At 35.1% G+C, this 13,432-nt stretch overlaps 1 protein-coding gene across 5 annotated transcripts in view; it reads left to right on the forward strand.

Moving 5' to 3' along the window:
- Nucleotides 1-13,432, forward strand: part of LOC117402266 (ribosomal protein S6 kinase delta-1-like) — a 115,725-nt gene that overhangs the window by 93,941 nt on the left and 8,352 nt on the right. For 3 of the 5 annotated variants that reach the window (XM_034003240.3, XM_034921417.2, XM_059024290.1), the window contains 2 exons: nucleotides 11,407-11,489; nucleotides 12,974-13,069. In XM_034003240.3, coding sequence (XP_033859131.2) covers nucleotides 11,407-11,489; nucleotides 12,974-13,069 — 179 coding nt within the window. Of the gene's footprint in view, nucleotides 1-11,406; nucleotides 11,501-12,973; nucleotides 13,070-13,432 lie in introns of all 5 variants that reach the window. The other 2 variants (XM_034003241.3, XM_059024291.1) reach the window with 1 other exon arrangement.

The raw sequence follows: 13,432 nt of genomic DNA on the forward strand, positions 1-13,432 counted from the left end.
TATGTGGACCAATGTCCAATAGGTAAGGAAATTAAATCATACATTTTCAGTTCTACTGAGTTTGATTTAGACATAACTTAGTTTCTTAGTTTGTTCTATATTGCCGCTGGTTTTATACATCAATAACAATACTGTCCCTACTTACTAGATTCACCTTATTCTCGTCCATTTATAAAAGCTTTAAAGTGTGATACAATGTAGCCAACAGTTGTCTGTGGGAACAATACCTCTTAATAACTTTGGGGAAGCTAAATGTAGCCTCAATATCTTTAAGGGAAGAAAGGTAGTTCCCTTCATTACTTAAAACCTATTTTTCTTATAAGACAGGGGAACTCCTTCATTTGCAAAAGGGGAACAAAAGATGTAATTTTTAAACTGAAATGTATCACTTCAGTTGAAAGCCTTCCCCTTTTAAACTTTATTGGTGACACTTTCTTTGGCAGCAATTTAGAAAGTGCATGTACATTATTTTGAAATCTGAAAGATATACTTTAACAGAAAAAAACAAAAAAAAAATAACCAATTAACAGCCCTGGAGTTTATTAACTTGGCCAACGGGGGCCACTGAAACTTCATTTACCTGTCTCAGTTTGTCTACTTGCATTTTGGTATTGACTCATTGTAGATGACCCCGACTTAGCCTGAGAACTTAACAAAACTTGTTTCCATCTTTGTTGTTTTTTTCTTTGAGTGACTTTTCAGTATGTGAGGCTTGTGTCGAGTCCTAATTCTATTAACACAGAAAGTGATGTTTATCCTCAAACATATAGTGTTGTGAAAGGAGCAAATGGGCTGAAAACTAAAAACATCTAGAGACTTGTCATAAGTAAATATATGGGGTTGTTTATTTACTTCTAACAAGTGTGTACAGCAAAACAATGGAATGATGTTATGCTAATGAGAAGCAAGAATAGGTTAATTACATCTTTTAAATATGGACATTTTATTTGATTTATGACCTTGGTTGAAAGAGATGAACCATCAGTTTCTATGTAAAACACTTCAATAACAGTTACCAGTATTGCCAGTTGTCTTATTTCATTATTCCACAAAAACTTGGCTGAGAACTAGCTGAACTAATTTTCATGAAGACACGTTCAATGGAAATCCCTTTTGGTAACTGCTGACCTTGGCTGAAATTGAACTGCCAGCTTGTGGGCATAATACTTCATATGCCATTGCTAATCAACTGAACTACCCAGTCATACCAAATGCAGAAAGTCTGATTTTACTAGTTCATAGACTTCAGGCCATTGCTTCTTTTTCTTTTTTCTGCTAAAAAAGGGCCATCTGGTGGCCTGAGGAGCCACTGAGCTGACCTCCTTGTCATTCTGACTGTTTATCCCATTTCCCTAAACAGTTATGCAAGATTGAACTGAAGGCAAAGAGCCAGGGGAAGAAAGTCCTTTAACCTTGGGAAACAGTAGTCAATGAGACCTGACAGTTGTAGGGTTAATTTCTTCCTCTGTAGAACACAACCTGCACTTACTTTTGCAAGAATAGTATTGTTAGTCAAACAAATGGAGCCCACTGCAAGTGAAATAAACCCTACAACCAGCTCAGGGTAAGGAATCCGTCTTTTCTTTACCTATCCTTTTGTGTATTGTGAAGGACATGAATATGCAGAATGTACGTTTTCGAGGAGTCTGAGCAGTTGTGCAGATGGCACTTTCAGTCCCGTTGCATTTTCAGATTTGACTATTTTTCCATGCAAATGATTCATTTACAAGAAACCCATTCCGCTCCTTATTGTGTTGGTCTGTCTTGTTTTAATGCCAACAAGATACATTTTGGGTAACTGCAACTTACCAGTTAACCTTAGTATCTGTTTAGTGGACAGCATAAGATCTCTTCCCACTATATATATATATATATATATATATATATATATATATATATATATATATATATATATATATATAAAACATAAGAAATGGACAAAAGCGCTGTGTTTATAAAGTCCTTTTAGAGCTACAGGTGTTTAATTTAATATACACACACGTTTTTTTACTCCAGCTCTATAATCTCTATATGGGGGCATGCACTATAATACACTATACATTTTATTCACATACTATAACAACTGTTATACCATATCTTTGGAAACTAGGAATTAATTAGTAATCTAACACTCTAATTTTGTTGATCGACACTTGAACATGAGGGTCTTGGGAGGCTCATAATGAATTGTAATGTCTCACACACCACAAAGAATAAGTTAAATATACTGATACGTTCATCGTTAGTTTGCCAGGCACAGCTGGGTCTCAAATAAAGAACAAGTGCTGTCTTGAAGGACCCAGGCTGGTTAGTGATCTAATGGAGTGTGTCAGAGTGTTCCTGTACAGTATGTGGGGGCTCGAGAATGAAGGTTGAGTTGGGCTATGATGGTTACCTGACCTTGACAATTATGCATGCAAGCATTAGTGGATTGGAACTGACCACCAATCCCTGCTACTACAGTATCAAATTCATGCTATTGCATAAATAACTCATTTACATAACAGTAGTAATGCGATTTATATACTGTAACACAATATTCTACAGTCTTTGTCATATAAATGTGCTGAAGAGTTTAATGGCTGATATAATTGACACAATGATTTTCAGTTTTTATTTGTGGTTTTTTTTTTTTTTTTTTTAACCACAGAATATATCAATGATACGGTATTAACAGTGCAAGGATTTGTACTGTTTTATTTTCCACAATATGTTATTCAGTGGGAAAGAACATCCTTTGAGTGAGATGCTTACATTTTTAAAAATAAACCAAAGACCATCAAATTATTGCGGGTTAAATTACATGGCTAAATGAGCATTACAGTTTTACAATAAAAATATACAACTTAAATTAATGTACTATACATTGCAGCTGACTCAATGTTTCTACTTTATTAAATAAGATTCATTAAAAAAATCCAGCACATTTGATAGATAGCAAAACAATAACAAGTTCACTCCAGGGTCCTTCATTCTTTGTTCTCCCTGAAAAGTGAAATTTGAACCTTCACTTGCCTCAGAACATCAAACTTGAGATGTTTTACTGATGTTTTTGTGTGACCTTCATTTCAGTTTTTTTTATTTTTTTTTTTACAAAAAATATATACCTTTCTATTTAATTTAATATTTTTAATTTTTTTTTTTTCTGAGTGTATATTAGGAAACAAAAATATCTTGTGGCCGAATTCTTACCTTTTCACTGCTCTTCTCATTTTTATACTATAACAAATGGGAATCAAAATGGTCATTCCCTTTTTGATAAAATATAAATATATCTCAGAGTAACAGCAGATGGAGGTAACTTCTCATATAAAGCATAGATGCGGGCTAAAGACATCTGTGATTTGTAAATTAAATGTGATTGGTGGCGCACAGTCAATAGGATTTATAGCATTTTGGTTACATATGCCGGCATCAGAACAGACTGTTCACATTATTTCCAAAAGTAGTGTTAAGAGAATTTCCTTTTGGCATGTAGTATTGTGAGATATTAAACCTGGCTGAATATAAACCCATATAATAACATGGAGCTGAAATCGATCATTCACACTATGGTACAGTTCACAAGTCAAGCAACAAATACAGCCTCTTTTTGTTTCACATTAACTTCTATTACTATATGCAGCTAACCTCCAAAAACTTATCAAAACAATAGGGATATTCCTATATCCCTGGCAACACTGTAGCACATATTTTATATTAATAAAATGAGAAGTACTAAAAATGTGGTTTTTGTTTGTTTGTTTGTTTTAATTAGTGTTCCGCATTTTCGGTTTTTATCTTTAAAAAAAATGTTCCGGGAATTTTTAGGGAGGTTATTTTGCATATATTAAAATATGGATAAAATCAGTAAAAAATCGTTTTTAATTGAAACATCAGTAAAAATCGGGGGGGGGAAAATCTCAGTATACACACTTTACATGTGAAATATGATGTGCAGCAGTTCTGATTTCTAAAGTCACTGTAGTGGTTTAAAAACAAGAACCTGAATGTCTTAGAATGGCCCAGTCAAAGCCCAGACCTCAATCCGATTGAGAATCTGTGACAAGACTTGAAAATTGCTGTTCACCAACAGTCCCCATCCAGCTTGACAGAGCTTGAGCAATTTTGCCAAGAAGAATGGGCAAAAAGTGCAGGATCCAGATGTGCAAAGCTGGTAGAGACTTACCCAAAAAGACTCGCAGCTGTAATTGCTGCCAAAGGTGCTTCTACCAAGTATTGACTCAGGGGGGTGAATACTTATGCAACCAACAAATGTCTTTTTTTTTTTGTTTAATTAACTTTTGTGTCACAAAAAATATATATTTTGCACCTTCTAAGTGTTTTTTAAGTATTTTGTGTAAATCAAATGGTAAAAATCCCAATTAAATCCATTTTAATTCCAGGTTGTAACACTACAAAATGTGGAAAAGTCCAAGAGGAGTGAATACTTATGCAAGGCAATGTATTTGCCGACCCGACCCGACCATCTCCACAAATATATTCCTAACATACGCTATTGAAACTAAGTACCTTCAGTGTAGAGTATTCCTGGTTTCCAGTTAAAATGTAAATAAATAAAGACAAAATCACTCTCAATTAATCATATGGTTGACTGGTTTTTAAAACAGCGAGGACGAATACATCACTTTTCAGTGTGCAGCTGTCATATTTCAGTAATGTTTTGCAAGATTTGCATTGTACAAAACCACATGGACTTTTGTTATCGCTGAATACAACATTGTCGTAATTTTTACAAACAGTGGATTTAAATGTACTCTTTCCAGCAACGGAACGTTCCACTGCTACATATTCTCCTGTTGATTAGTTGGTTTTTTTTAGTTTTGTACTCCACCACCCTTTATACAGATGAACCCGCTTTATATCATGATTGCCGTGCAGGCGTAATTTGTGATAAAGCAGGTCATGCTATGAACTGAGTTTTACATTTGCCTATGTCAGCACATTACGAGTGCAAGATGAAAAAAAAAACTAACAGCGAATTAAAGAGCAGAGTTTTAATACTATACATTTAGTCTTTCTTTACATTTAAACAAATGCATATAGTTTACTACAGGACAAATACGTTTTGTATCTTTAACTGGAACGAAACAGTTTGTCTGTCTAAAAAAGACATGCATTGTCGACTGATGAGAGCTAACAATTAGTTGTTACACTTGGTGGTTTTTTTTTGTGTGTGTGCATTTGTATAAGACTGTATACTGTTAAAATTTGGTGATGTTGGTGTTTTGTAACTGAACTCTATCCCTTTAAGACCACCCATGCAGCATTTGACAGGCTGCACAAAATGTTAGTTTATCAGCCAAGATCATTATTGGTTGTTAGTTGGAATTAATTAATCATATCCTGCGGTTACTTAGTAAAGCCCGGCGAAGCAGCATTTGACAGGCTGCACAAAACGAATAAGCAGGTTCGTGAGATGATATTACGAGAGATCATTTCTCAAAGAACCTATGCATGGCGAGTGGTTTTTCAAAAGTGAGTTTTAGGAAGCACTTGCACACAGAGGAAGAACAACATACTCACTTAAAATTAAAAACGCCATAATCCACTCACTGATAACACACGGACCCGACCCGAGCCCGAACTATAATGTACAAACTACACACGACCCGACCCAAACCCGACACTTGTTTTCGGGTCGGGTAGCAAGGCTCTAATGTATAACAGTTATTTAGTTAGTGTTTGTTTCACTTAGCTGTTTCAGTTAATGGCGGCTTTGATGGCAATGCTTGGTATTGCATCAAAGGGAGCTGTAATATTAATTTATAAACACACCCGTAATAAAAGAAAACAGATAAAGGGGAACATGCAGACTACATACATATCTTATAATGATGTACAGACGTGCTCAAATTTGTTGGTACCCCTCCACAAAAAACGAAGAATGCACAATTTTCTCTGAAATAACTTGAAATTGACAAAAGTATTTGGCATCCACCATTGTTTATTCCATATTTAATAGAAATCAGACTTTGCTTTTGATTTTTTATTCAACATAATATTGTAAATAAGAAAACAAATTGAAAATGGCATGGACAAAAATGATGGGACTGCTAACCTAATATTTTGTTGCACAACCTTTAGAGACAATCACTGCAATCAAACGTTTTCTGTAGCTCTCATTGAGACTTCTGCACCTGTTAACTGGTAGTTTGGCCCACTCTTCCTGAGCAAACTGCTCCAGCTGTCTCAGGTTTGATGGGTGCCTTCTCCAGACTGCAAGTTTCAGCTCTTTCCATAGATGTTCAATAGGATTCAGATCAGGACTCATAGAAGGCCACTTCAGAATAGTCCAATGTTTTGTTCTTATCCATTCTTGGATGCTTTTAGCTGTGTGTTTTGGGTCATTATCCTGTTGGAGGACCAATGACCTGCGACTGAGACAGAGCTTTATGACACTGGGCAGTACGTTTTGCTCCAGAATGCCTTGATAGTCTTGAGATTTCATTGTGCCCTGCACAGATTCAAGGCACCCTGTGCCAGGCGCAGCAAAGCAGCCCCAAAACATAACCGAGCCTCCTCCATGTTTCACTGTAGGTATGGTGTTCTTTTCTTTGAAAGCTTCATTTTTTCGTCTGTGAACATAGAGCTGATGTGACTTGCCAAAAAGCTCCAGTTTTGACTCATCTGTCCAAAGGACATTCTCCCAGAAGGATTGTGGCTTGTCAATATGCATTTTAGCAAATTCCAGTCTGGCTTTTTTATGTTTTTCTTTCAAAAGTGGAGTCCTCCTGGGTCTTCTTCCATGGAGCCCACTTTCGCTCAAAAAGCGACGGATGGTGCGATCAGAAACTGACGTACCTTCACCTTGGAGTTCAGCTTGTATCTCTTTGGCATCCTTGGTTCTTTTTCTACCATTCGCACTATCCTTCTGTTCAATCTGGGGTCAATTTTCCTCTTGCGGCTGCGCCCAGGGAGGTTGGCTACAGTTCCATGGACCTTAAACTTCTTAATAATATTTGCAACTGTTGTCACAGGAACATCAAGCTGCTTGGAGATGGTCTTGTAGCCTTTACCTTTACCATGCTTGTCTATTATTTTCTTTCTGATCTCCTCAGACAACTCTCTCCTTTGCTTTCTCTGGTCCATGTTCAGTGTGGTGCACACAATGATACCAAACAGCACAGTGACTACTTTTCTCCATTTAAATAGGCTGAATGACTGATTACAAGATTGGAGACATGTGTGATACTAATTAAAGAAACTAATTAGTTTGAAATATCACTATAATCCAATTATTTATTATCTTTTCTAAGGGGTACCAACAAATGTGTCCAGGCCATTTTAGAATATCTTTGTAGAATAAGCAATAATTCTTCTCTTTTCACAGCTTCTTTGCTTTATTCTATGACATGCCAAAGGCATGCAAGTATACATGATAAAATAGCTTTTAATTTCATCAATTTTCAGGAGGAATGAAGCATTATTTCAATGAGCTGTAAGGGTACCAACAAATTTGAGCACGTCTGTATAATGTAGTTAACCCTTTAAGGACCAAGTGTTTTTCAATGGGCTGCTCCCCCAGCACCAGGTTTTTTTTTGTTTGTTTGCTTTGGGGTTTTTCTGGCTGTAGTTGACTCTTCACTAAAGTATTTTTTTTTTCCAGTAGCATCTTGGAATGTGTGCTTTTTTTCAGAACACTCTGGGGAACATTAAAGTTCTTCAAAAACCATATAAACTTTTAGCTTTTTTTTTTTCAATGTTTTTTTGTTTTTTTTCAAAATCAATGGTTTCTAAGTCTGTCAAATTCTATACCATGAACATAATTTCCACAACACTCACAAAGGCAAATTGTCGCAAAACAACCTGATATTTGGCAAAGGACCAGATACAGCCAAGTTCCAGAACGCTATTTAAAGCAGTTAGATTTTTAAGTTGATCAATTCTACATTGAAAAAGGACAGAGTGGCCATCTGTTGGCAGCAGCTAATTCTAGTTGTCTATTAGTCTTTGTTAGACTTGTTCAATAAATGCCAGTTTTATGACAATTTAATCATAGTAATTGTACAATAAAACGACGATAACCAACACTGTTCTAGTCCCTTTTGCATCTATTTTGCAGTTCACCACTGAACAGTCTTCTTTCCCAATGTTATTATCGACAGGCTGTATTGGCCTTGCCAGTATTGTTGGTACAATTATCTCAAACTCCCAGTTCCCACTAAGGAAGCTCAATTGCTCTTAATTGTCCTTTCAGAGGATGAGTGTGCCACAAGAGCACATTTAGGATTGCTTTCTCATTGTAGAGCTGTAACTTGCCCTTCCTCGATGCAGTCTTATTGTGCTCTACCTGAAGAAAACTCACCTTGGGAAGGGTTTAATAGGGACCTTGGGGGGGCCTTTTTAAATGGGTTATCAGTTCTATCTAATTCATGTTTACTCATGCTAACTCTGCATGACCCACGCTGAGTCATTCTGTAAATGCATTAAGGTTTAGAATATGTGATTAGTAAGAATGCATAAGTCCCCTGGAAATTAAACTTTGCCAATCAAGATTTACAAAAAAAAAACAAACATGTTCATCGGTTTTTGGATGTTTCTGTTATATTAGAAAGGCCTTTTCTTGTTATTGTTGATTTGTAGTGTGCGTATTTTCTGTATAGATGGGGGTATTCTTTTTGTGTAGGTGATTTTTTTATATATATTTATAAGTGCAGCTGGGCCACCTCTTATTTAAGTATGCTCTCTCGTGGTCTTATACGTAAGATCCGCAATTCAGCATTTTAAGTATGGCTTTGTTCACCAGGAAACACTTCTAAAATATCTGGTTAGTTGCTACTAAAAGGTTGTAATGCAGACATGATGATACAGTTTAATTCACTCAAGCAACACAAGTTACCATAAAAAACATAGAAGTCAATTTTCAAGGCATGTTTTGGGGGCCCTAAAAAGGCAGGAGCAACTAATACATCAGTGCGACGTATGCACCGGTGTGTCTATTAAACTACTATACCAGTGCCACAAACAGTAATATACCAATGGTACACTGGCAAAGTATGTGTGTGGTTATGGTACTGATTAACAAAACAAAATGAATGTATTATTGTGCGGCTGGAAGTTTAATGCAATTGTACTGCACTGTATGCAACACTAAGATGTTTTGTTAACTGGTTATTAGATGGTGCACTGTTTAGTTTTATTGTAAAATTTGTAAAAGCCAATGCAGCTGGAACTGTATTGTCCAAGTATGGTTTTGGAAAGAAATGTTTTGTAACGTAAATGTTCTTGAAGTGTTTGGGTACTTGATAAGCTAAAATAAAATAGGTTAATACAGATGTGATGTAGCATGTATAACTGGATTGTACTTCCTGGTGCACTGTTAATTTAAATCCATTCAAGTACCAGCTGTCAGTGGTTTTACCCTGTTACTACTGGAATTTACAGTAGTAGTGCTATATCTATATTTTGATATTGTACTTAAATTGACTTGAACCAATTATTTTGAAATTTTGAAAAACAGAACAGAGTTTCTATTAGCAGTTTAACTAAAAACAACACTGCAAAATTATTAATGGAATAAAATGTTGCAAACAAAGGTTATTTCAAAACTAAACATGTATTTTTCTTTATTTATGATGCTGAAAAAAAAAAAAATTTAAACACAAAAAGGTTTTTTCCTAAAGTTTAAGTCTCAAAAAGGGAGGAGCGACTTGTACGCCAGTGCGACCTATACAACAATTTTTACGGTACACAGCCCTGTGGAGGCCTAAAGCTTAATATGTGTCTAGATCCTTATTGTTTAAGATGACAGTGTCTTCCCCCTGAGCAGTGGATAAACAGGCTCTTGGGAGATTACACAGTGATAAGCCAGGCAACACTGCTAAACCCGAGACAGTCGGACACATGCTTGCAAGCAAGCATCCACACAAGTCCTCCCGCCTAGATGAGCCACCTAAAATAGTTATTTCAAAAAGAAAAAAAAAAAAAAAACAGGTTTTTACAGTGCTTCCAGTGAATAGTATTGAAAATGTTTGTTTATTTTTTTTCCAGTAAAATAGCGGCAATTTCCACAATTCATTATGTATGTAAGTCGAGTAAAACATTCCTTCTCTGAGGGCATTTAGTTTCTGGTCAGATCTTTTGCTGCATAATAAGTTGCTGTAAAACTGTGGTCTAGTAATATTATTGACTGTTTACACACAAAATGTATGTACAGATAAAAAGTACACCCACACACACACAAAAAAAGAAAATACAAACATGCATGTACAAATACGCATAAACACATGCTGTGAATTATCTGTCTATGTTTAAATAGGCAGGTACTAGATGATTTACTATCTAAATTTCCTTTTTAAGAAGTTCAAGTCAAATGGAAATTTATGTTCAAACTTATGTGCAGTATGAATCTCTTCTTCTTCCTCCTTCTCTTCTGTTGATGTCACACTTTCCATTTCTTCACAAAACTCATATTTTCTTTGTATATTAGGTAAGAGCAACAGTGGGGGAGGGAGGGTATTTTCACACTAAATATAATGCTCTCAAGTACTTTTTTGACCTGGGAAAGGGAATTGACGCTTGGGTATAGACGTGCTGGTATGGCACTGTCTTCTGCATGTCAAAAAAAAAAAAGTGAAGCTTCATTTGAATTTTGTCTGTGTGATTACTTATGCCATTAATGTATTCATCAGCGTGGTTTAACTGTGAACTTTTGGTATAAACAAAATGTACTTTTTAGATCTCAAAACCAGTATAAAAACAGCCTTTCCTCACATTACGTTTCATTTTTCAATGATGTATTTCATTTTTGAAAAAGCCCAATTGCTTGAAAACAACACACTTATTTGGTAGGTTAATCAGTGTAAAATATTGAAGAATTTAAAACTATATAGCTGTAAGGGATGATTGCTTAACTATGTCTTACTAACACATTTGTATTCTAAGATTTAGTGTAAAATATTAGAATAGTTATTTCATATTATTTGTTTCAAAGAAATGTAATGTGAGAATGGCTATTCACTTGAGCTATTTTGTGTTTTGACGTTTTTATACTGTTTTGATGTCTAAAGTAGATTTCGTTTATAATATAATTATATTATATACAATATTTTGCACTGCTATCTTGGGTAGACTTGTCACATTATTGTAGTTAAAGCTTTATTCCAGATAGAGAAGAGTGAGAAATATTGTATCAACAAAGACATAATTGCAGAAATGTATCTACATTGAAGCCTTTCAGAGGGGAATTTCCTTTAATATCACACTGAAACATTGCAGCTTTATTTCTCTGTGATTACCCAGTGTTGTTTACAGTAATAGACTACATTGTGCCGAAAAGACAATCAGGACTGTGCTTTAGTCACCTCCTCAGTATCCCAAATTAAAAATATTTTAAAAATAGACTATAAATTTTGTTACCGGACTTAATTCTTGGGTTGTTACGTCTTTCTTCTCCATATTTAGAAGTTGGAAGTATATGTGAAGAAACTGAAGCATGTGATTGGTGGAGTTTGGGTGCCCTTTTGTTTGAACTCCTCACTGGAAAGGTACGTTTTGCGTAAGTAATGATTTTGAAATGATACAAAGGCTGACATACCAGCTCTTCTTAACTTGTTCCTAAATGCCCTACCAGGTGTCCAGCCTTATGATTGCCATTTCTTTCCTCAATAAAGCAACCAAGTGAAGAATTGAGTGAATGGTATGAAATCAAGTCAACAGATTGCCAGTGAATAATAATGATTTTATTTCACACTGGTGCAGACAGCCAACTCCAGCTAATGTGCTGCTTGAATTAACTAGCCTTTGAAAAGTCCCCAGAAATGTATAGTTGCTTCTTCTAAAAAAAACATTTATTTTTGTTAAATATAAATAAAACTTTTTATTCATACTTGTACTGTGATTCTTGAAATGTATTTTTGTTTACGACTGTAAGTCGCCCTGGATAAGGACGTCTACTAAGAAATAAATATTAATAATAATATATACTGTATGCATATGTGAGAGACTGTTGTGACCTGCACTTCTGTACATGCTAGTGCTATAAATAATCTATACAGTGTCTATTCATGTTTAAAATATTGTAATATTTTATTTCAACCTTTACAATTTACTCATGTAATCAATATTTTTGTGAACTGCACTGCAACATTTTTAATGATACACGAAGCATTACTGAACTTAACTTTTGGCAGAGCTATTCTGTGTAGTGTTATTGTTTGCATTTTACAGTAATACATATCTAAATAGTTTTATTAATCTGCAAAAAAACAAAACAAAAAATAATTTTCATGTCAACTTTAAAATAGCAGTAAACTACCTAATGTCTAAACTACCAATCACTATGCTTCACATGTAAAGCTTACGGTAGTTGCACACCCTATGCCAGAAATTATTCAATTTACGCTGTCAATTTCCTGCCTGCATTAATCCACAGGGAACTACACTAGTGTCCTGTCATACCAGGCTTTAATCCTACTAAATCTCCAGTAACAGGACCTAGTGCAGCCAAAAAGTATAAAAAATACCACCTATAGATTATTTCATGGCATAGGAATTTTATGATCAAATTTGGCTTCCTCCTGGATGATGCATGGCCATGAAGGTGAAAGTTGGCTGCAGTTTCATGCTTATATTGGTAAACCTTCACACATTGAGTTACACAAAAGCATATTTTTTTATGTTATGCAAGAGAAAAAAAAAAGGTTGAACAAGAGAAGTGACAAATGACCCATTTCCTGATGCTTGTACAGCAATGTCTTGCAATGTAAGGTTAGCTTCACTTAATGACATTAGCTATAACCACTTAACTGTAATTGAAATATAATGTTTACCATAGTGAGAGTAAAAAACATCAATTTGGTCCTTCCTAAAAAGTAATACGTTTAAACTTCTGTACCAGTGTTTTAGTTACCAGTAGGTTTAGGAGCCCACGTTTTATAAGTCAGAGGCTAGTTTGTGCTGGTAGTTGATTGCAAGTTTTATGTTTTCAGGTAGCTATGAATTAATATCCTGTCTTTGTTTTCTTTTCTAGTCACTGTATCAGTGCCATCCTGCAGGAATCAATAGGCACACATCTCTAAACATGCCAGACTATGTTTCGGAGAAGGCCAAATCTTTGGTACAGCAGGTAAGCAAGCAAGCATACAGAAGCATGGTTTAAAGATAAAACCCCCTACTTGTTTCATTCAATCATTTTATCATCTAATTGTAAACGCTGTGAACGTATAGGTGATGGTGAACTTTGTTCTATATGTATGTGTTCCAAAGCTACAGTCGCAGACAAGAGTATTGCCATCCGACATGAAGATTATTCAAGAAAACGTATTAGGCACTAATTAATCTGACAAAGACCAAAATACACAATTTCTGGTAGTTTAACAAGCAATCTTTTATAAAAAACAAAACAGAACAAAAAAATCCTTAAGCAATTTCAAATATTTGTTAATGACAAAAGTATTGTATCTTCACATTAAAAGTCTATAAAAATGTA

This window comes from Acipenser ruthenus, chromosome 5, assembly GCF_902713425.1.
Source record: "Acipenser ruthenus chromosome 5, fAciRut3.2 maternal haplotype, whole genome shotgun sequence".
In the NCBI taxonomy this organism is placed as follows: domain Eukaryota; kingdom Metazoa; phylum Chordata; class Actinopteri; order Acipenseriformes; family Acipenseridae; genus Acipenser; species Acipenser ruthenus.